Source organism: Sus scrofa, chromosome 9 (genome assembly GCF_054392235.1).
Source record: "Sus scrofa isolate SSC_HxYL_T2T_F1_AM1 chromosome 9, Sscrofa_HxYL_maternal_Yorkshire_Landrace_v2.0, whole genome shotgun sequence".
Lineage (NCBI taxonomy): Eukaryota > Metazoa > Chordata > Mammalia > Artiodactyla > Suidae > Sus > Sus scrofa.
Window position 1 is genome coordinate 31,194,697 of NC_139391.1, and position 25,894 is coordinate 31,220,590.

Here is a 25,894-nt window from a genome sequence, read left to right on the forward strand (position 1 = left end):
AGTCGCCATTCTAAAACAAGCATCCAAAATATTTATCTATGATCCATTTATTAACTCAAGCTGCCAAGTCAGCTTCATCAACAGTGTCAGTGACATGTTCGAACAGAGGTGAATTGAGTGACCACATATGGAATCTATTAACTTGAGAGGGAGGTTGAACTACCTTAAAACTTAATGTCCCCTCAACTTCTGTCCACAAAAATACTTCATAGTAACTTTGTGAAAATGACCTTTTCTCTTGTTCATTGACAGTACATCCAGATTCTGGAAACTGCCTACATTATTTCTCAGTGTCTGTTTTTAGCTCAACTGCAAACACGATCTTTGATTCCCATTCTCAAGGCCAAAATAAGTTTATATAAATCTTAGAAATTTTGCAATGAGAATTTTAAAATGTGGAAAAAATCTACTCTTAAAATTTAGAAAGATTTAAAAAAATACATATATAGATATTTTTATTCTAACTATTCATTTTTTTTTCATCAAATATGTATTGAGCAAAAACATACCAGGCATCCTGTTGGGTTTTAAGGATATGCTGAAAAAGACAGTAGACTTAGTCTTTGCCCCACCAAGAGTATTTTAATGTGGCCAATAGTGACATTTTCTATCACAATGCAGGTATACTTCAGCAATGTAGAAAAATACTGCCTTCTAATTTCAGGTTGTATCTCCTTTTTCTTAGTAGCAATGGATAATTAATGATACAGTTTTCTATAATTTCCTTCATGGTATCATTTATTCCAAAACTCAAAATGGTAGCTAGCATCATTATCTACAAACTTCAATAAACAAAATAATCATAGTGACAATTTTTAAAGCCTTACTGTTTCAGCCAGTAACTTACTAGATTCCACTATTCAAGTATCTTTACATCAATTGCTTTATCAAAACAAGAGGCAAAAGAGTCATAAAGAATAATGGAATTGCAAATACAAAAAAGATTACAAGACAAATAGTAAGTATTAAAATACTTATGACACATACTGTGTTATTCAGTATCCAGTGTAAGTGCAGAAATACATCAAACTATAAGTACAAAACAAACTATTTAAAAAACAAAAAGTTATAATTATACTTATTTGACAGAGATAGCATTAAATCTCACATTACAGGAATAACTAGAAAAGGATAAAAACCAGGGTTTTGATAAATGTAGCCCATTAGCTGAAAATTTTACTATAAATCATGAAATTGAGCATATAATAAAAATAGAGAAGCTTGTGATTTTTAGGTTTTCCTTTTTATAGCCGACAAGGATAAAGTAACTAGACTCCCTAGGAGAGTTGCATTATTAATTGGGTAGTGAACAAATCAATTGCTATATCCATTGTGTTCTCTCTAAATCTTTTGACCCAAAGCTTCTGATGTGTACACACATTATTAGGGAGAAGAATGGTTATTTTTTGACTTGTTGCATTAAAGAGTGTTGAATTGCACACGATTAGTCATTGAAATTGTTTTTAAGGACTTCAGAGAGTTCGTATGCAGTTTCATTCCCTTTTCTCTATTTTAAAAAAATTAACAGCACACCAGTTATGAGACATGAACATCATTGCTCATGTGTATATTCCTGTTTTTATACGCTGTGGATATGGAAATATATCATTTAAGTAATCGTCTTATTTGTCAGGGAAGCAAATGGAAGATAGTCTGTTTTGTGGCACTAAATCAATGATAGCAATTATGATGAAAGTCTGCAATAGATAAAGCCATAAAACCTGGACATTCAATTAGGACAATAGATAGACAGAGCTCACCTAGAAACTTTTGCCATATTTCAAAATGATACTAAAGTTCAAATTTAGAAATGATAAATAAAATTAAGTTCAAGATGTTAACTAAAACAACATTCAAGTAAAATAAAGCCAAGCTCGCAGGAAAGAAAAAAAAATCTGAGCTATCAGAAATGAAAAAGAACTAAAATCCAGAAATAAAATCCTGACTGAAATCTGGTAACACTCTAAGTCCTGAGGAAATCTGGACAGCAAGGTGGATTATTTATTTGTCATGGAAATAGACCCTAGCATCTAGGAGCTTGAGGATAACTGGTCATGTTGATATAAAGGACAAGTCTTCCCAATTCTGCCTGAGAGAGGAAGTTAGAATTCTGGAGAGGGTGTGGAGAAAAGGGAATCGTCCTACACCGTTGTTGAGAATGTAAATTGGTACAACCACTATGAAGAACAGTATGGAGGCTCCTCAGAAAACTAAAAATAGGACTACAACATGGTCCAGCAATCTTACTCCTGAGTATATATATTATATGACTGAATCACTTTGCTGTATAGCAGAAATTGGCATGACATTGTAAAGGATATGCTGAAAAAGACATATATATTTTAATAAAAAAAACACCATGGGCAAAGAAATAATAATAATATCATATCTGCACCAAGACAAGCTTTTAATAGGCTAGTTTCCTAGGGAACTAGAATGGCTCTTGCTGACTCTGGGAGAAAGACTGCAATTCTCCCATAAGAAACAAAAACCTCAAGCAAACACAATACATGGGGCTTATGTGCCAAATACATATTACCACACAGTATAAAAAATGTACTAGAGAAACTTAACATGGAATCTTCAGGGAGTACTCACTGAAGAATCATATCAGAACTTCTAAAACATTTTAATTGTCTTGGTTAAACATACTATTAAAAAAGAACCTTAGAAGAATGGGGAAAAGTGCAATTAACCAATTAGTCTCAATACACTTCTGAAAATGAATAATAAGATGTTAATATTCAGTGTATCAGCTTATATTAAAATATTTTTAAGGGCCAAGCACAATTGGTATAAAACAAAGTGGTATGTGAGACTGAAGAATGACCTCAAAGCCAACTATATTTTAATAGCTTCCTGAATCATTTTATAATCTTCAGACTCTGACATACTAAAAATATAACAAATGCTTGTTTTTATGACAGTAACAAAACATTTGAAAAGGATTTTAACTAAATGCTGATAGAGAATGAAAAACCGTATAGGAGAAAGTAAACAGTAATTTTAAAAGAGACCTAGCCTAGTTCAATATATCCATTTTTGGCACAGGCAGAAAATCCAATCTAAATTCAGATTTTCAGCTTTCCTACTGTGTACCATTTTTACTTTGTATCCTTCTTGGAATTATGAAATGTTATGCTATATAAAACTGAAACTTATTTTAAAAACCAAATAAGTGTTTTTGAGCCCCAGAATACTCATTTACCTGTAAAATTTGAGAAAATGCCAATTTTGTGTAAATACTTCTTTCCTATTCTAAAAATATTTTATAAGACATTGACTCAACAAACACTATTAGTATAATAAAAAATAGTATTTCAATTAATGATAGTCTTTAATATAATTGTCCATTACCTTCTTTTCCCTAAAAGTTCTGATAAAACAAATCAAAAGTTGAAATAACCTCAGAAATCTAACCTTAAATAAATTTCAAATATATCAAAAATTATCTGTGACTGATGCGTGAGCAACAAATGAAATTCTCATTATAACAGTTATAAGAACTCCTATTTTTAAATGTGAGAAGATCTTGAATTTAGAGTCAAGTTGAGCACTGTGAGAAGAGAATGAAGTACTTCACTTGTACTCTGTGGGTCTTCTTTGTGTAAAGCTACATGGATACTTTTAATAAATTCTTCATGAAATATCAAATTTAGTCTACTTAGTGACTAACTGAAAGTTAGAAATTTTACTTTCCTAACAGCTATATGTAAAAGAATGAAATTAGAACATTCTCTTAACACCATACACACAAAAAAGCTCAAAATGGACTAAAGACCTAAACATAAGGCTGGATACTATAAAACTCCTATAGGAGAATATAGGCAGAACATCCTCTGATGTAAATCTCAGCAATATCTTTTTTGATCCACCTCCTAAAGTAATGAAAATAAACAAATGGGACCTAATTAAACATAAAAGCTTCTGCAAAGCAAAGGAAACCATTAAAAATAAAAACAAACAAACAAGCAAAAGGCATCCCACAGAATGGGAGAAAATCTTTGCAAATGAAGCAAATGACAAGGGATTAATCTCCAAAATATGCAAACATCTCATGCAGTTTAATATAAAAAAAAACAGCCCAATAAAAAAACAAAAAAGGTTAGAAGATCTAAATAGACACTTCTCCAAAGATGAACAGATAGCCAAAAGGCACATGGAAGGATGCTTAATTAACATCACTAATTACTAGAGAAGTGCAAATCAAAACTACAGTGAGGTGTTACCTCACGCCAGTCAGAATGGCCAGCATCAAAAAATCTACAAACAGCATATGCTAGAGAGGGTGTAAAGAAAAGGGAACCCTCCTACACTGTTCATGGGAATGTAAATTGTTACAACCACTGTGGAGAACAGTATGGAGAGTCCTTAAAAGACTAAATATTGAACTACCATGTGACCTAGCAATCCCACTCCTGGGCATATACCTAGAGAAAACAATAATTTGAAAAGATACATGCATCTCATTGTTCATCACAGCATTGTTTGCAATAACCAAGATATGGAAGCAACCTAAATGTCCATCTACAGAGGAATGAATAAAGATGAGGTACATATACAATAGAACATTACTCAGCCATAAAAAGAATGAAATAATGCTATTTGCAGCAAGATGGATTGACTTAGATATTATCCTATTAAGTGAAGTAAGTCAGAGAAAGACAAATATCATTTGATATCACTTATATGTGGAATTTAATTTAAAATGATACAAAATTATTTATAAAATAGAAAAAAACTTACAGATTTTGAAAACAAACTTATGGTTACCAATGGAGAAACCATGGAGGAAGGTTAAATTGGGATGATAGAATTAATACATATACACTAATATATATGAAACAGATAGCTAACAGGGACCTACTGTATAGCACAGTGAGACCTACTCAATGTTCTGTAATAATGTACAGGAAAAAAGAATGGATATTATGTATATGTATAATCGATTCACTTTGCTATATGTAAACTTGAAGCTGAAACACTGTAAGTCAACTATACCACAATAAATTTTTTTAGAAAGTTTACTTTTCATAACATTTGTTAAAATATTTGAAACTTTTAAAAATTGTTCATATGTACGTAATTATCAGCTAGTGCAATATAACATTTCAAAATTCCCTAGCATCTGCTGGAATATAATACATTCCTTTAAGTGATAAATATCGGCTAAATCTTCCTTAGAATCAGCATTCAATTTGTCATTGAAGTTTTCTGTGGAATACAGGTCAAATAACATTTAAGCACCCATAATTATTTCAGCATTTAGATTCTCTCTACTGTTTTCGTTATACTTATACAAAACACATAGAAGGAGCTCCTCAGCTAATAATTTTGGTGGGGTTGAGGATAACAGAAATGTTATTTTTCATATTTTATAAATACCTATTTTGAGTTAAGTTCCTGGTTATGTTATCTTATTTGAAAACATAAAGTTATGTTACTGTCAGTCTTTGAATGAGAAAACTGAACCTCAAAGAGTTAGTTAAATACCCTCTCAATTCAAACCATCATAAGTCATCTGGTCAGAATTTGACTATGCAACTTCTGGAAGTCCCAGTGAATTGAACTAAGTGAGGAAGATAGGGGGTGGGGGGATTTGGGGACAGAAGAAATGCCATTATTTATGTTTACCAGTTGACTCTATAGGATACACCTGCTTAAGATAATATCTATAAAAAAGGTTTCTGATCCTTCTCAGTTGACAGCCTGTGGCACCACCTGTCTTAAACACATGTTCATGAAAATTAAATAATTAATATTATTAATTTACCTTTATTATACTTATTATATTGGATGTGAGTTCAGTTAAGTTAAAAATTTAAATAGTAATAGTAGTAGACGGGGGAGGGTTCTATTTCAAGTTAATTAATCCATATGGAAAGTTTTGAAGTTAGTTACATTTTCTTTCAATGTACATAAATAATCTTCAGGTCTCTGTTGCAGTATTCAAAAAGACTGACTAAAGGCATTTGCCAGGCTCCCCATTGGAAACTGGGCAGAGCCAGAGCGATAAATGTATTACCATGGTAGGTAGGTTGATAGGTAGGTGGATAGAAAGAGTAGAGGGGGAAGAGAGAGACTTTTCTTTTTTTTTTTAATCTCACATTTCATGATCAACCCACCAGCAATTCTGGTCAACACTACTATTACATTTTTACAAGAACCAATCACTTCTCACCACTTCATCATTACTATCACTACCACTAACTACCTTTCTAGTTCAACTCATTTATATTTTTCATGCTATTTTGAAAATGGCCTTTTAGGTCATGGATATCCTCCTGCTTCCCTTTCCCCCTGTTGCTGCATTGTCCTCACACTGTCTCAGCTCTACCCAACAATCAGAGAACACTTTTAAAATATAAATCCCCATGTCCTTCTCACCCCTGTGGCTCTCTAGCTCTCTTTATAAGCTTAAATTTTCTTCACAGCACTTGGTACTACTTGACAAATATGTATCTGTTTGTGTATTCTTGTTCTTTCTACTATAATGAAAGCTCCATGAGAGCACAGACTTCTTTTTTCATTTAGAGAATTCCTGAACTATCATGATCCTCAACTAGTATTTGTTGAACAAATGAGTAAATGAATGTAGCTCCGGCATGTCTTAACTGAAGAAGTTTTTGCTGATCATGTCGACATGATGGCTTAAGTGCCCCTCTTCCATGCCTTCTTTGCAATAGAGTATACAATTTCCATTTCTTTATTCCACATTGTTTCATATTTCACAAGTTTGGGTTAATCTCTCCCATTAGGCTGCTCTTTGAGAATAGAAAACTCTCCCTTCTTTTTAATTTCAATGCTTTCATAGTGCCAGTCACCTAATACACACTCAGCACAAATTGGAATTGAATGAATGGGTGCATGGATGAATGGATAAAGGCTAAGCATCCTTAAGAAGTAGTTCAGATCTTTCTGTAATCATGAAGAGCAACTGTTCTTTGAACATAAAGTGCAAAATTATATAGATATCTGAATCAAATACGTGTGATCTTGCAACACATCGGACACTTAGTAGAGGCTTTGTTGTTTGAGTTGAACTTTTAGTAAGTAATCCAAGTGTTTCAACAATTGAATTTTGTGTATTTTCAGAAATCATCTATAGCTGGGTATTTAATGAATTCCCTTCCTTTGTGGCGGAAGACAGCCGGCGGTTCATTTCCCAGGAGACAGGCAACCTTTATATTTCTAAAGTCCAAACATCAGATGTTGGCAGCTATATTTGTCTGGTGAAAAACACAGTGACGAACGCTCGAGTACTTAGTCCTCCAACACCACTCACTCTACGTAATGATGGTAAGTTGCGTGGCCTGGATTGAAATGGTCAGTTACCTCAAACATGAAAAATTAAGTGAGTATAATCTTCAGAAATACCGAATCACTATGCTGTACATCTGAAGCTAAGACTGTATTGTAAATCAACTATATATACTTCAATAAAAAAAAGGCTTAAAAAAGATGTATTTATGTTCTAAGCACTTAAATCTAGTGCAAATAAAATAAAGTGGCATTTGTCATATTTAGAAACTCTACTCTTTTAGTCTAAGATTATGCATACCTTAGAATAATATTTTTGACATAGGAAAGTGATGATATATAGAGGAAAAATATTAACCGATGCCAGAAAGGGAGAGGGATTCTGAAAAGATGAACTGTAATAAAGACTCCACAGTTCTCTTTTTTGCTCCTTAGTGCTTCTGTTAGCATATGTTTATGAATTGCAAGCGTTTCACCATTTTTTTTTTAATTTTAGCTACCTTCAAATTGAATGTTCAGCTTTTAGTATAGTTATAATTGTAATTATTACTTTTCCAATAATAGGAGCAGTTGGAACTTTAACTTTTAAGTGCAGTTCAGGCAGAAATGATGATTCTGTGATTATAGGTATTGCCATCTATTCAAAGTATCTTCAAATTTAAATACCTCATTTGTAGTTATAGACTTTTATACTTAAGCATCACATTAAAGAAGTCAAGTGCTATATTACAGTTGATATGTGATATGTGGCTTGCTCTGTCAAGCAATAAAAAATCTATGAAGGAATTATTGAGAAGTAAGCTTGAGAATCCTGATAGATTGTGAATCTTAAAAAATAATCTACTTCAACTCTGGTCTTTTATGTGCTTAGTTTTAGAGTATATGCTGCAGTATGTATAGCCAGAGTTTCATATATATATATTTGTAATAATCCTATAATCCCGTCATGTAAAGAGTATAAATGCAATATCTATTTCAGAGATGAGGAAGCCAATATTAAAGAAATGAAGAGACCTGCCAAAGGTCACAGAGCTAAGTAATAGCATAGCATGGATGAATAGATGGGAAACAAGAATGGAAATTAGGAGACCAATTTAGAGGCTACTAGAACTAATAAGCCAAGAGATGAGGAGGGATGGAATGAAAGCAGTGGTAATAGCATTGGAAGGTAGAAAATATGCCTCAGATATTAAGAAGGTAGAATTACCAAAATGTAATGACTAATTAAACATGGCACTCTGGAGTAAGAGGAACTTTTACTTCGTTTATTGAATGGGTAATGAATCTTTTCATGAAAAGAACTAAGACAGATTGAGGAATTGATGAATGAAGAATTAAGGAACAGATTGAGGAATTGATGAATGTAAGAAATTCAGTTTTGCATATGATGAGATAAGATGTCCATGGGAAATCTATGTAGTAATATGCAGTAGGTATGCTAATAACATATTACTGTGTAGTAATATACAGTATGTCAGCTAATACTATTACTATGTAGTAATATGCAGTAGTATCCTAATATGCATGAGAGGACTGCATTAGAAAAAGAGACTTGAATCATCACTGTGCATTCCATTACTACAATTAAAGCTATGATGTGCATATATTATGCAAACTTAAAGATTATATGAGAATGACTATAGGGTAAATAGAATAATAAAAAATAGATATGCATTTTTAAAACTTTTCTAATTTAAAAACTTACCTAATTAATAGCTTGGAATTGAGGTGACTCTCTACAAACCATTACCATAAGGTTTCTGAGTATTTTATCATTAATTCCTTAAGAATTTGAAGCATCTTTGTTTGAAAATTCTAACATTTTGCTGACTAGCCAATAACAAGTTCCACTTACACTCCCAATGTATGTAATTATACTGTACAGTTGGATAGTATCTGAGGTGGAGGAGACTCTTCTGCATTCTTTTTGCACAACAGACCTAAACATTATATTGACCATTGCAAGGGAGAGTAACCCAGGTGAAATTCAGGATCCAAAAGTTGATGTCACCTATACTAGTGATTTAAAAGTTTAGTACCATGTTCAACAGTCCCTTGTACTTTTATTTTGTGGTCCAAATGCATCAATTAACTTTACCTTCTACTTTCCATGGTCAAAGCTTTCAAGGATAATCAATTTTTTTGCCGGTATTTAAACACTTTTGCCCTTCTGATTCCATTGCTCTTGTTTGGCAAAACCCCACTCCCAGTGAGCTACTAAACCCTTATTTTGTGACTGCCTGGGAATCTGAGAGCTGCTAGAGACCTATACTTGCTGTGGATTTGTGAGCACCAACCTCAGTATAGCCTCTCAAGCCTAGTAAGTTTCTGCACATGGTTAATTTGTTACTCTCCCAAAGTTTCTGGAAGCTTCTCTGCTTTTCTCAAAAACAAAATAGTTTTTGTAAAGTAGTGGGGAGACAAGCCCCTTCTCTCCCCACTACTTTACAAAAACTATATAAGTAATACATTTATTTTCCTACTAATAAAATTCAAATCTAATTATATCCTCATTTCTTATTCTATCTCAGAAGAGAAGCTCTGTGTCTCTCTTCCTATTAAAACCAGTTCCTTTATCCTTGACTGTTGATTGTCATTCCCTCTGCCCTTTTCAGAACGTTATTCTGTTGGTCGTTATTTCTTATTTAACCACTATGAGGTCATTAAACTAGTAAATAGTTTGTAGTCATCATATTCATTAAATTTACTGAAGCAGTTGAAATTATTGACTCTTCTGTTCTTTTACAAACATCTATATTTTTAAAAAATCATTACTTGAGCAGTACTGTATGAAAAGCTCAATAAAGCAATACAAACAAGTAAAATAAAACTGTTATTTTAAAGTTAACGTTTAAGTTAGAGAGAAACAAATGTAAAACATCTGCAAAATTTCAATCCCACCATTCAGTGACAATCTTTTTTAAGATTTTGTAAGAGAAGTCAGAAAATTCACATTTCTCCTTCTGTAAATGACCTAAGGTTTTTGTTATCTTGGTGATTTTTTTGGTCTACTAATGTTTACTTATTAGTAATACACCCTCATCAAAGAAATGTAATGGTTTATAAGTGCTGATAAGAGAGGAAAAAAAGCAAACCCACATACCATCCTTTTGTAGCCAATTTCACTCCCTAAAGCAAACTTTTTTTAAAGCTGCCCCATGGTCAATGGAAGTTCCTAAGTTAGGGGTCAAATCAGAGCTGCAGCTGCCAGCCTATTCCACAGCCATAGTAATGTGGGGCCTGAGCCGCATCTGTGACCTACACCGCAACTAACGCAAGGCCGGATCCTTGGCCCACTGAGCGAGGCCAGGGATCTAACCGCTGTCCTCATGGGTACTAGTTGGATTCATTCCCACCGCGCCACGACGGAAATTCCCCTTAGAGCCAATTTTTTAACTTCTATTTTTCTCCACAAGGTTCTTAGGTACTACAGGGAATACCTGCTCTTCTTGTTTAATCAAGTTTGGACAATAACTCTTGACTCTCTCATATGATATACATATGCTTCTTCTATTCTCCCTTGTAAATTTATATAATAGTTTTCTGTTGTTTTTGTTTTAGCTTTGACTATGTACTTAAATCTCTACTGTCCTTTTAACTCTTAAAATAATTCTTGGCTTCTTATTATATAAAATGAAGATAATTTCATTCCTACTTTCTCCTTTACATTTCTTTCTTTCATGTCCTTCTTTCATCTGCCACTTTTATTCAGACATTCTCTCATGCAAGTGCAACCAAGTCTTCTCCACTTTCCCAGAGACTAACTTTAAAAGCTGAAAATTAGTGGATGCTTATAAATTATTAGTATACAATTATCATTCAGTACCACATTGTTGCAGGCTTTTAACCAATTTGTAGATATGCATACTATACTAGATGTTTTCATAAGGTGAAATTTTAAATTGACTATAACAAGGAAAATAATATTGTGATACATTTTGGATGTGACTTCTCTTAAAATTTTCCTCTACAAGTACAATTCATAGTTTCAATAACAGTGTTGAAATATGAACATGAGTCATCACAATGCAAATGATAAATGAAACTATTGTTGTAGTTAAGAAAGTCCACGAAATAAGTAGAAAATGAAAAGAAGTGAGCTTAGGACCAAGTCTTGAGTAGTCCAAATCACACTGGAAAGGTAAAGAATGTAAACCCTACACAAGATGATGAGATGGAGAAGTCAGTGATAATAGGACAAATAGAAGTGTCATGTCCAGGAAGCCAAAGGAAATGAATATATAAGCAAGGAGAGATGGGCATGCTGCTCAAGATGATGGACTGGGTTTCACCTGTCTCCCTTGTGAGAACCTATGACAGGAATTTGTCACCTATCTCCCTTGTGAGACCCTGTAAGAGGAAATTCGTATCATCAATGAAGAGAGGAAGCATTTCACTAAAAAATGAGACATTTTGATATATTTCTGGGAGAATGAGGATGTGAGTTTAAGGACTAAACAGGCAGAGTAACTAAAACCTAGAGTAAAGTTTAATGGAGCTAAATAAGGGGCTAATAACCATGTGCCCAGTGGAAGCCTAATCAAGCTCAGAAATCAAAGTTAGCTAATGGTGGCCATGAGAAATGTGGCCAAACAAAGAGGGACTGAAGGTCTGTATGTTGAACATCTGTTTCAGTGTAATACTGGAATACATTTTTCCCTATCCTTATATACAAAGACTAGAGGGCTTGTCTCTTAACAACATGAGCAAACTGTCCATGGAAAGTTAAATGTAAATAGTAGCATACCATGTAAAAGCTTCTTGTTCTGGCATAGGGATGGCACAGCCTGATGGCCAGTTACTGCCCTCACATCAAAGAGGAGCTGACCCTCCTCTCCCAGGCGATCCCACACAATCTCAGTAGAGAACAAATTGTACAGACAGGAGAATGGACAAAAGCATACAAGTTTCCCAGACTTAACTTTTATATGCAATACTAGATAAACAGTTTCTATTAAAAATTACTGAGCTTACAGAATGTTTATATAATTCATGCCAAGATAATATATTAAAAAAGGAAATGGTATTATTATTATTTTTATGTTCTTATTTTTTGGCCATGCCTGTGGCATATGGAAATCCTTGGGCCAGGAATTGAACCTGTGCCACAGCAACAATCTGAGCCACTACAGGGACAATGCTGGATCCTTAACCCACTGCAGCACAAGGGAACTCTGGGAAAATTGTAATATTATTCCAAAAAGGCATAAATTAGACTAGAATGCTTTTTAATTCAAAAAAACTTTTATATTACTATTTGCTCTCTCTTCAAAAAATAATTGAAAAGTTTGTTCACAAGAAAGGGCATATTCTTGAATGTTTTCTGAAGTAGGTGGCGTGTATTAAACACTTAGTCTTAAAATAAAAATAGAATATGATTGTGGATGAATCCATTTTTTGCACTATAGTCGGCTACAATTCCTGCTGAGTTTTACAAACCTCTCAGTGCAGAGACAGGCCTTATAATGGATATTTCTGCAAACTTGGCAAACACCTCTGCAGGGGTTTGAATATAAAAATTGCATTTAATCTGCTGTGACCGTAGAGTTAGCTATAAAAATAATTTCAGAACATTGTGTTTTTATACCTCTCTGAAAGAAAGTAGACCTTTCTAAAAAATAGCAGAGGCTCTATACATAGACAAATTATTTCCCTTCAAGTACAAATACAATTTTACTTTATAAACTGTTATAGAATATATTGTCTGGGCTTAGGTGCTCTTCAAGCAAAGCTTGAAACAAAATTTGCTTGTAGGTAATTTATTTGAAATTTATTCCACAGAGCAGGAGTGTGGGATGGGATAGGTTTGAGGAATGAATGTAGTCACAAGAGTCCTGATAAGAGGGAGGCAGAGGGATGTTTGACTACACAGGAGGAGAAAGCAAGAGGAAGCGATGACAGAAGTAGAGATTAAAGTGATGATGTACTTTGGAGATGGAAGAAGAGGCCATGTGCTGAGGAATGCAAGGAATGCAGCTCCAGAAGTTGGAAAAGGCAGGGAAATGGATTTTCTCTAGAGCTTCCAGTGGGAGGGTGGCCTTGCCCTCAAGGGAGGCCACCTTGATTTAGGCCAAAGGAAACTAATTTTGAACTTCTGATCTGCAGAATTGTAAGAGAATAAATGTGTGCCAGCTTAAACTATAGAGTTTATGAAATTTTGTTTCAGAAAACTTATACAAAGACCAAACAGGAGTCTGAAGCAATTTGTTTTTCTTACTTATCTAGTGCAATAGTCATGGCTATTTTAGCAGTGTGTTGGAGCTAGCTTCTTCCTGCTTGTAAGAGTTGATTATGTGCATCTCTTCACTTCCTGGTAGCTTGAGATCAACCATGATGGGAGCATCTACAACATGAAAACTAGCAAAGTCTACATATCAGAGTTCTTACGCCCCCCCACCCCCAATTCCAGAGAATAGGCTGCTAAACAGTGTTCTGCTTGTAATTCAGTGTCCAAGATCTTAGTCATTGAATCAGAAATAACAAACTTTGATGGAATAAGCATCAATTAAAATGGGTCCATGTTCTGAAACCATACACCTCACATTTGGACTTGAACCCATATTCTTTTAATTAGATTCACTCACCTGGTACCAGGATGTACTGAGGCTCAGGTTCTTTGTGTCTCAGCACAGAAAGAATTCAGCAAGAGGCTCAGTGATAGGCAAGATGTAGATTTATTAACATAGGACACTTGTGAGGAATACAAGTGGTCAAGCAAGGTGGGTCTGCCCTGAGAATTAAGTGGGCTAGAATTTTATAATCAAAGGCAGTTGCGAGGGAAAAAGACTACCTTCTTCCTCATTCTTTGAGTAGATGTCAGGTTTACATCACTAGCTCCTCCTTCACATCAGGCTAGAGAATGTTTGACCCTATAAGGTCAAATTAGGACTTATTCAGATAAGCGAAAATATGTTAATCATCTCATATAATGAGAATATTTACTTCCTTTCTATTCCCATCCTTGCTCTAAGGATCATCATCTTGCTGGAATCAGCCAGTAGGATGTAGGCATCATTCTTTCACTTACTGGTCTGGGGCGTATCTTGTGCTTTTATTGATGGCTTTATAGTTAAGCAAGCCTGCTTCATTTCTTGATGTCCTCCTATGCCTTTTTAAGTGATCATTAACTTACAGTGGTCCCCCTAAAGTTCCATCTCTATCCAAAATCCCCTAGTGGAATTTCTAAAACTACCTGTGTAACTATCCTACTCTATTCCTATCAGTTCCACTCAAATCCTCTCTTTTTGTTTTGCTTCTGATGAAATACAGATGGAGTGGACCCTGTGTTTCTCTCTTTCTGATCCCTAAATTGGTTTTGACACTAAAAGAGTAAGATGCAGTGAGGTTGTTCTTAGTTTATTGATCAGTCTGTTTATCACAAGGAAATGTGCCAATTGGAATGGGCTTGAGTATTCTAAGTTTTTCCCTTTTCTCCTCTAAATTCTGTATTGGGTCTTGAATGTTTGACCCTAAACCCAGGAAACTTTTTCTCCTTCAAATCTTTGTTCAACATTTTCAATTTATAGATAGCTCTGGGGGAACTTGAAAAGCTTGTGACAAGAACACTCCTATTGGAGTATATTTATCTACTGTGAAAAAACTGAATCATATTAAGGTTTTATGTCAAGTTCTGCAGGAATATAAGAAAGTATTTGGCTTATATTAATCTTTTACTTATTTTGCTATGTGTCTCTCTGGAAGGCTTATCATCTTGATATGATACAAGTTAAATAAAAACATCAAGAAATCATTGGATGATTTCTGAAGAAAATTAATAATTTGCTCAGACCTTCTCGACAATGTCATTCCATACAATTCTATTTCTCCTCAGACTTATAAAAACAATTTGAACTTCTGTCTATGTAAATAAGAATTTTTATCAAGAAAAATAATGTGCATCATTTTATTAACTCCCTTAATGTGTCTTAGAAACTTTGAAGAATTATTTAATAAGTGCTTACAAATAATAAGATAAATTTCTTAAATATGCATCTAATTTAGACTTTTTCTGGTTTCCTACATGAGAACTTATTATTGTGATTCAGGAAATGGAATCTCAAAGGCTATAAACTTAATAACTGGCATTATAATTATGAATATATCATTCCTAATATAAGAAAAGAAGAGGAACTTTGAATTATTTTTTAAGAGTGGAAAATGTTCAGTAATTTTGATCTTTCTTTTCTCTTGTCAGACTAGTCTACACTCACTGTCTCCATTGCTATACTTTGTGTCTTCATTTAATGGCACTGAGCCTCACCACACCATTCAAGGCATTTTCTAAAAATTAGTTAACTATCTGTTTATCAGATATATCAGGTTTTTCTCAGTCTTCATCATTCTTGACCTCCTCACAATCTCTCTTAACCTGAAGATATTTTCTTTTTTTTCAATTTACCTGTCCATAGACTCTCCCCAAAAAGTTTATCTGTACCTTTCACTGTCTCTCCTCAGTCTACCTCCTAAATAAATCATTGAATTTAGCTGTCAGTCTGAGTGGGTCCATTCTGGTTTGTTTACCCTTGGCATTTTCCCTAAAAGGAGAAAATTGTTGGATAAGGAGGCTTATCCTTCTAAATGTAGGTGTTCCTCCAGAATTCTACTCTTGGGCCCCATCTCTCTTTCTAAATACTTGTCTTTAGTGGACACTTCTATTTCTGTTTCCAGTTTAGAATCTCCTGCAAACTAACTTCTTCAGCTGATGTTTGTTTGTGAGATCACTTGTCTTCTAAACATCTAATACAAATATTTCTAGTTCAATTAGAATCCTCCTAATCTCATGACCACATACATAGTCCATAGATTTGGTAAGCCCTATGCATTCTACATCTGCAATTTCACTCTCATCCATCCACTACTTGGCATTTCTAATTACGATACTGCCTCTTGCATAGATCAGTGGCTTTCGACTGCCTCTTTCTACAATTCACATGAGGTGAATGGTATTCCTGTCCAGAATTCACTTTCAAGGACATTTCTTTTTAGCTATTCCCAGGGCATATGGAAACTCCCAGGCCAGGGATCAAACCTGCACCACAGCTGTGACCTACCTATGATGCCACAGCTGTGGCAACACTGGATCCCTAATCCCCTGAGCCACGAGGGAACTTCCTTGAGGGCACTACTGCATTCTAGCCTACAGAAGACAAGCGAGGCTTTAGGCGCAGTGCCAGTGAACTAGCTGTAACACCGTCTCCTTTATCATCAATATCATAATATCAGGAGCTAATAGAAAGCAAATTGTTGAGAGTATGGCATCATTACAAAGGTTTAAACTAGAATCTGTTTTGATTAATTTTTTTTTAAAGTAAATCAGTCAAAAAGGTGGGTTTTATTTACCACCTGCTTTATCCTTGGACAAGAGACTTAACCTGTCTGTGCTTCAATTTATTCATCTGAACAAGGAGATAGCATAGATACATGTCTCACAAGGTTATTGTGAGGATTAAATGCATTAATAAATGCAAGGCCATTAGAACAATGCCTGATACATGGTAAGTTTTAGTAGAAATGAGCTATTCACACATTATTTACAACACAACTGCCACTGCATTTCATTCATGTATGGATAGTTACAGTAAGGAACTATGTTCCTAGACTGTTTCTATTACTATAGTGTTTCTTCTTGCTGCCGTTGTTCCCTGTGTAAATTCAAACTCCTTGATTTAGAATTGAGGTTTTGATAGAGGTTGGAGTAAGGGATAGTAACATTGGGAGACGTTTTATGTTCCATCACTTGTCTTCAATCATATTCTCTAGTTAAAAACTGCTGCGGAATTCTCTGACTTGATTCTTTTTCTTCCTCTTCTCTCTTTTGAGATACTTTTAATCAGTTCCTAGCTCTGTCTGCAAGTGATTCAGTGACTTGCCTAAAATCATACAGCTAGTTATTTACAAAAAACAGGAATAAATTCTTCTATATAATAAGTATAGTTTGGATTTTATTCTAAAAGCATTTCCTTATGTTTGCTCATATTGAAATCTAAGGCCACTTTCATAATATCCACCTACCATATTATGATATTGTCATGCATTTTTTTTTTTTTTTAAGGCTGCCAGCCTCAGTATATTGAAGTTCTCAGGCTAGAGGACAAATCAGAGCTACAGCTGCTGGCCTGCACCACAGCCACAGCAATACCAGATCCAAGCCACGTCTGTGACCTACACCACAGCTTACAGGAATGCCAGATCATTAAACCACTGAGCAGGGCCAGGGATCAAACCTCAATCCTCATGGATACTAGTCAGTATGTTACTGCTGAGCCACGACAGAAATGCTGCGAATTGTATTTGCCAGTTTGACATTTCACTATCTAGTAGAACTAAGTGCCATCTGAAAATTTGGAGATTTTATTATTCCCTTATTAATGTACATGCCATATTAAGATAATTTGCAAAATAATCAACAAATCTCAGCTCCAACTCAATTCCAGAGGACTGTTCCATTTTTCCAACATGCTGCTTCCTATGCCTAAGATATTTTCACCATGACCAGACATCATTCCTTCCATTCAGTGTTTGTTTGATTTAAAACAACATTTAATAATGCAGTTGTTAAAAGCTTTTGGAATTCTACATAATTGCTTTTAATAGGCCAGCATTTAACACTGCAATCCTTAAACACTTGAATAACTTTGGGTGTTGGTAAAAAATGAAAATTTGGGCCAGTACCAGTGAGACATCAGGCCCTCCCAGAATCACACTCAGCTAGCAGAATGTGCAGTGTCTTTAAAAATAAAGCCTGCATCTTTCCTAAAACTTCCCAAAAGAAGAAAGTCCTAGGCCTGTTCTTTCCCTGGGAGGTCTCAGGAGAACCTGGATTATCAAATGTACCACCCGGACTCCATTAGCAGGGTTGTTCTATTCCCCTTGTTCCTTCAGACAGAGAATGAGAAGAAAGAGGTATTTTAAGATCTGTGTTCAAGTTGTCCTCAACCTGTAAATCCCAGGAATCTACATTTTCCGTAGAACTTCCCAGATATTTCATAGATTAAGTGCAATGGAGAAGCACTGTGCTAATAACCACTAATTGCTAAGTATACATTTTTTAATGCTATATACCTCTTCATATGTTCTAAGCTCTTCTTTATAGCAGACAGGATTTCCAAACAAAAGGTGGATGAAAGACTATATATAATTGAATCATGTTGGGGAGAATCTTGGTAAAAATTCAGGTTCTTGGGACTTTCCCATAGGAATTCTGCTTCAGTAGGCCTGTAGTAGAGTTTGGAGATATTTATTTTGACTGCATCACTAGCAATTATTATGCTCAGTTAGGTGAGGGAACTTCTGACATTTTATCTCGATGAGCAACTGTGATTTACATAAAGTGTTTGGCAGTCATGGTATTTTGCAATTGCTCAATTGTCTATAGAGTAATTGAAAATGTATTTAATTCACAGATTTAGATCACCTTTAAGGTAATTATTGAAATTTAGATTAATATTCTGCTTTTGGAGGAATGTCCTCATAATGGAGCTGTGGAAGGTGCCATAGGTCCTTTCATTTTATTTAGATGCTCTTTCTATTATTAATAAGATGCCCATTTTCCTGTGGTTGCCATTTTCCCTTATCTTGCCTGGCTCTGCTGTTCTTAATATGATCTACCTGATTTTTCTCTGAGCATCAAATAAGGTATTTAAAAATAACCTTAAGTCTCCCTATGAATCATTTAAAATGATTTCCTTCCATTTTTTTTTCCTCCTGAATTCTCACATTCTGTCTCAGTTAATTTGTCTAAAATTGAGTAGTTCTATGGTGGATATTTTAAGGTTCCCCTATCCTTCAAAGATATTAACTTTATATCCTTATTTATATCTTTCTTTATTGAATTATATTCTAATTTTGTGATCACTTTTATTATCCAGTACTAAAAATCACATGCATGATATTGCAGATTCTAAAACTACTTCTTCTGGAAAGTCATTTGTAATATTTCGAAGTGTTTCTTCCATCCCTATGAGATATTTTGCAAATTTATCATAAAATAACGAGACTGATATTTTAAAACAAATGTCCTGAAACTCATATAGTCAAATGAGTGTTATGTTCTTTAAAGTAGACATACTGGGAAGCTGTTTACTTATACTGATATAATTTAATCATTATTCAAAATATTTTAAAACTGAATGATTCATCTTTGTCTTTTATAGCCCTTGTCTCTCAGCGCTGGCAAGGGGGGGATAGCAGTTGCATAAGTAGAAGGCTTGAAAATGATTAATGTTCTTCCTGTGTGCCAGGCACTGTGCTGAAAACATTTCATACATTCTCTCATTTAATTCTCACAGCAAAAGAGCATTTGAGTTTATCTTTCTTTTGCAGTTAAACAATCTGCCATACAAACAGGTAACAATTCAACTTATATGTGTATGACTCTAAGGGGTATACTGCTTGACTGAACTGGGAACTTCCATATGTGACAGGAGCAGCAACAACAACAAAAATAATACACACACACACACACACACACACGCACACACGTATATATATATGCTGCTAGCTGTTATATTTCATTGCTCAGTTACCACCTGATTAAGGGACTCACACAAGGTCGTAGAGTTTTTCCCACCTTATCGTTATGCCTCCCTTATAACATCAATGCCAGGTTGGATGACTTTATCAATATTACCTAAAATTAAACTTAAAGGATACAATGAAAGATGATCCTCAGTATGAATAGCCATCTATCCTAGAAGCAATCTTTGCTTCTTTCCACTTTTTTCCCTACGAATGATGTGAGCATTTTCTTCTCAGGTAATCAAGAAAGAGAATCCATCAACTTTATGAAATTAGATAGCAAGTAGAAAGTAACCCATTTAAGTAAAATTGGGGTTATGTTCATCTTTGGGAATGACAGAATTCATCTATGGAGAATGTAAGTTTGCCCACTATATTATGTGTTAATTATCTGTCAAAATATCTATCAAGAGAATACATAGCCTAATTTTCTTAATAATTAGTAAGTTCTACTTAATATTATAGCACAATTTTTCTTTAAAGTTTGGGTCTTTTTTAAATGTCTGCATGTTAAAATATTTAACTATGAAGAACATGATGAGTGTGCCAAATCAGAATCCTAAACAATATTTGTCTCATTCACTGGTTTAGCAAATAAATTAAAGCCAACAAAAAGAAATAGTTTTCTGCCATCCGTACATTGTGATGATCAAATGCGTATAGTATACATCTTACTGATGGCCAACTCGAAAATGATTCATGTATATAAATAGCTTCACTACCACAATTTGGTCACTGCCATAGGTCCTTCTCATTTTGTCTTTGTGTAAACAAAAGACATATCCTCAAGAAGCTTTTAGGGAATTTGAAATTCAGAAGTGATTAAAAGCAGAAAACAAGTTTGTTTTTTTTAAATGGAACAATTTAGAGTCTCTAACCTGAGAAATGGATTCTCAGATCTGGTCTAAATGCAGCAGAACTAAATTCCATTAATTAAACAGTCATTTAAGTGAATAAGCATTCCGTTTTAAGAAGTAAGATGCCACAGGGAGAACCAGAGATCGGTATCTTTTACTTTAGTATATATCAGTTAAGTCATATCATTTTGCTTTTAATATCTTCTTAGATAACTTCCCAGGAGGAAAGGATTAGGGGTTATTTGGGAAGAGAGTCGGATAGGATGTGAAGAATAATGGGAGGGAATTTGGCATCACTTAAAAAAAAAAAAAAACAAAAGAGGGACAGAATTATTGAGGCAGACAAATTTTTTGTAATCCCAGTTCTGCCTCATTTTATTCATGTGACATACCCTTTCTAAACCTTGGTTTCTTGAGTCATACAATAGCCTTGAGATTGTTGTAAAGATTAAAACAATTATGCACGTAAAGAATCTGGCACAGTTCACAGTTTGGTGCTGAGAATTCTTGAAGAATAATATGTCCTCTGTTCCTCAAAGAATTCGTGGTCTAATAGGGAAGATAGACAAAGTGATGGTTCGCTTAAAATAAGTCACATCACAATGTGCAAAAAGTAAAATAAAGAGGCATCGTATGTCAGGGGGATCAAGAGGACAGGCAGTAACTCCACAGGGCCATCCAGAGCATTTGCAGAGTGGAGTTGACATTTGCACGTGGTGTTGAAAAAGAAAAGGAGTTTGTCAGGTGCCCCAATTCTGGGCTGGTATTATAGCCGTAGGGAAAAAATACACCCAAAGGAGCTAGGGAAGAAAGGTTAATGAAAAGAAGTGGACTATGAAAACAATATATCTTTCAAATTTCTGTCTGAGGTTGGCTTTGCATCTATGAAGAAGCAGGTTTAGGGAGAAGAGGTAGTTTATTTTCTCATGTGATGTAGCTCTAAATTTATTTAGATCATGTGCTATGAATGAAATAGGTAGTAATCTGAGTTAAATAGCAACCAAACCATTACTTATCATTTTCTATGGAAAAAATATATTTGGCTCCAAAGTGCTGATTTGTGGCAGAACACATGGACTGTAATTCATTCATTGCCTATCGTTACAGAGAAGAATAGAAAGTCTGAAGCCAGATGTCATGAATTCACATTCCGGCTGTAGCATTTAATAGCCATGACTTTGGTCAATTTTTCAACCTTTCTAATTCAGTTTCCTCAGAAGTAAAAGGAGGATAATTATTAAACTGATTCAAAGGGTTGTAAGGATTAGAGCTGATACATCTAAAGGACTGAGAAAGGTACTTGGTGTATTTATGGTAAACCCCATATGTGGACTGGGTATTATTTTCACTACTATAATATCATTGTATTTGTAATAGTGATTAATGCTTGACCTGAAACATACTAGGCCTCTAATTGTAGTTTTAGGTTTTATTTTCTCTCTACAATTTTTTTTTTTAATCTTTTTAGGGCCACACCCACAGCATATGGAGGTTCCCAGGCTAGGGGTTGAATCAGAGCTATAGCTGCCGGCCTGTGCCACAGCCACAGCAACACGGGATCCAAACCACGTCTGTGACCTATACCATGGCTCAGGGCAACACTGAGTGAGGTCAAGGAAAAAACCCATATCCTCATGGATACTAGTCGGTTTTGTTACCACTGAGCCACAACAGGAACTCCTCTCTCTATAACTTTAGAAATTTTATAAAAAAAAAGTGACAAATCTTTCACATATCCAGTTATGAACAACATTTAAAAATAACACTACAACTAGAAGTAAAAGTCAAGATCTTATAGATCATAATTGCATCTATCATTAAAATGCTTACTTCCCCAAACCTTGATTTTAATAAACCTATTCAAACGTGTGGAATAAGCAGATTTGTTGAGCTAGAATAAGATGACATGTAACTTAAAAAAAAAAAAGAAGAGGCAAATTTCCGAAGATGTTTCAGTGTTACAAATGCAGTGTTTGTGTAGTCACTGTATTTGCAGTGAACATGTAGCTGCAGGTACAACCCTGCTTCTGGATTTTTTTCTGAAAACATTTTCTTACACCCAAACAGAACTAGGACGATTAGGAAAGGAAGGTCTCATCTCCATTATGAATCCTCTTCTAACTCACTCTCTTCTTTTTCAAAGGGAGGAAAATTGTATCTTTTACACTGTATTGAATACCAGTTTTTTAATTGCAGTTAATTTCTAACGAGAATAGTTGTATTCAATAATGATATTTATTTGGTGGCCAAAGTCTTTTTGTCCTCTACTTTGGCTTAATACTAGATATGTTCAACAAAAAATGATTAGGAAACTTAGCAACGCTGTTCTGCTCTTGTATGTTGCCAAGTCAAATAGATTACTTTGTGAAAAGAAAGGCATGAAAACTCAAATACATTGTGATTTATTCATCATCATTAACAGGCTTATGGTAGAATCTCCTTTCATCAATGTTAAAGATCTAAGATAAATCTCCATTACAAAGAATAAACAGTGTACATATATAACAGTCATTCCATTTTAAAATGCTGTATCTTTTTGGTTATATGCACATGTATACATCAATACAGAATCAAAAACTGGTAAAAGTAATTTCTCTTTATAAATAACACTGAAATCTGAAATTGCCTGTAAGGATGTGATGGAAATTCTAGATTTATAATATTTTTCCAGTCCTGAGAAATAACAAATTCTTGAAGGAATTTGAATATCAGTTGTCATGCTGAAACTGAAACACCTCTGACACGAACACAGCCTAAACACAGAGTGAGATTTGAACCCATGTTTTTTTGTTGATTTTTGGGTTTTTTTTAAATTTTGTTTTAAATTAGAAACATTTCCCTGGTGTCTGGACTTACTGAGGTCAGGTTCCTTGTGTCTCAGCACAGAAAGAATTAAATGAGAGACAAAGTGATAGGCAAGAAGTAGATTTATTAAGATAGGACACTTGAGAGGGATATAAGCCAGCAGGCCAGAAGGCTCTACCCCAAGGATTAGGTGGGCTAATAAAGTGTAGAGTGAAAAGAGACCACCTTCTTCCTCATTCTTCAAGTAGTAAGCTTTCATCATTAGCTCCTCTGTATTGGGAGAGTATTTGACCCTATGAGGTCAAACTAGGATTGTCAAGGGGCTTATTCAAATCAGCAGAAGGATGGCATCTCAAGCTAAAATATGTCGAATCATCTCAGATTTCCATATAATGAGGGTCTTATACTTTGGAATATCATCTTCCACTTAAAGTCCTATCCTTGGTTCTAAGCATCTTGCTGAATTTGAATGTAGGCCTCATTTTAGTTCTCATTTAGTGACCTGAGGCATGTCTTATGCTTTTATTTATGGTTTTATAGTTAAGCAAGCCTGCTTCATTCTACGACATTCTGATAACTTTCTTTACTGATCATTAACTTACAGTTCTCCCAGAGTTCCCTAGGTTTCCCTCTCTATTTATGGTCCCCTACTGGGACTTCTACAACTGCATGTGTAGCTATCCTACTCTATCCCTATCAATTCTATACCTGTATGTATAGTTGGTGTTCAAAACTAGCCCTTATCACTTGGCTTGTAGGAGACTAGTACTGTCTATGTGCATGAACCTCCCATGAATCAAACCTGCATGACCCAAAACTAAGTGTAAAACATGGCTCTAGCCACCGATAAATTATCTATCTCATTATAGAGAAATAAGACACACAAACACAAAACATTAAATAAAACATGACAAAGTAAGAGACTGCAAGTGTAAATAGTATATCTATTTAAGTACATTTATATAACCTTGAATGCTCTAAGAATTTAAAGGCTGCATCCATCATTGTGGGCTACTATGGTAAAAGACAGTATTCCTAAGGAAAAGAAATTTAGTTCACCCGTTCATGGAGAATATTTGAGTAGATACATGGGTTGATAACTTCACTATAACAAGTGAATTAATGTGCCATTACAATCTAACCAAAGCAGTGACTTACAATGTCAAGTAGAAACTAAAATTGAAAAGTTTGCTTTGGAGCAGATTTTTAGACTTTACATGCCAAAATAAGGTTTAAATTTTACCAGTAAGACAATGGGGGATTTTTTAAAGAAAGGAAAATATATAATGATAATGTCATTTTACAGAGTTGTAGTCATTGTACAGAATAGATTGGATGGAAAAGACTGCAGAATCAGGGGCCAAGGATACCTACGTGACAGAAGACAAGATAGTGAAGGCTTGAATTAAAATTACTCTGTGAAAAGGAACAGGAAGAGACCTGTACAAGAGATACTAGAAAGAATATTATCAGATTCCTTGGTTTGCTCCTGAAACACTCTTAAACTTCAAATTAGAAGTAAAGAAAATATTTATCAGAATGAGTCCAGAATAGTATATCAAAATTTTCATTTAGGAAAATGAAACCAAGTATTCAATAGGAGAAACTTACAGACCATGAAATCCAGGCTGACCCAAAGAGTGACGTGTAGCCAGATAGAATTTGATCAATTTATGGTCAGCTCCACTGCAGATACAAAGAAGAATAAACTCCATTTCCTCATTGCTAGAAACCTCAAAGCAATGACAGATATAGAAAAGTAAACATCATTAAAATGCAATGAGATATCCACTAAAGTAATTTGCATTGTGTATTGTGAAAACAAAGAATAGAGTGAAATTAATTCTTCTAAAGATGGGGACTTGAAATTTGAGTATGATTTTGAAAGCTGAATGGTAGTTTATGAAATAGAGGGAAAGGTTAAAAGAATTACACAGAGGAAAAGATGTGGTTGTAAAGTGGCGTGGTCAGTTTGGGAAGAGGAGAAATCACTGTGGCTACAGTGTGAGATTTGTGAGGAGAGGGTACTAAATATAAGACTAATCAGAGAGATGAGGTCCAAATTGTGAAGGGTTTTGGATGCAGTGCTCTGAGGTTCAGATTTTATTTTAAAAACATTATTGTATAAACAGTCCTTTAAGAAGGGAATTAGCATTAAAAAGTTGTGTTGTTATATACTTGTTTTTTGTTTGCTTGCTTTCAAGACAATAAGTCTGAAAGAAATAGGAAAGACAGATTGACATTCAAATGTCAATCTGTGGTCTTGAAGGGATTTTTAGAGAAAGGAACACCCCAGCTCTAATTCTTCTATTGATGACTGAAAGCCAAACAGAGAGGGGATGATTCAGTTTTCTTTTTGATAGACTGGTAGAGTGAAGAGTTAAAGGAACTGTGCCAAAAGAAGAATTTGCTGATGATTACCTAGGATTTCAAAGGATAAGTTACAAAGACATCAG

The 25,894-nt window shown here is 34.5% G+C and overlaps 1 protein-coding gene across 16 annotated transcripts in view; it reads left to right on the forward strand.

Annotated features, from left to right (window-relative positions):
• The window catches only part of CNTN5 (contactin 5), a 1,211,165-nt gene that overhangs the window by 880,051 nt on the left and 305,220 nt on the right, over positions 1-25,894 (forward strand). For all 16 annotated transcript variants that reach the window (XR_014815022.1, XR_014815020.1, XR_014815017.1 and 13 more), the window contains one exon: positions 7,096-7,299. Coding sequence is in view for 10 of the 16 variants with exons in the window: in XM_084975741.1 (XP_084831867.1) it covers positions 7,096-7,299 (204 nt within the window). In the remaining 6 variants the exon portion in view is untranslated. The remainder of the gene's footprint in view (positions 1-7,095; positions 7,300-25,894) is intronic.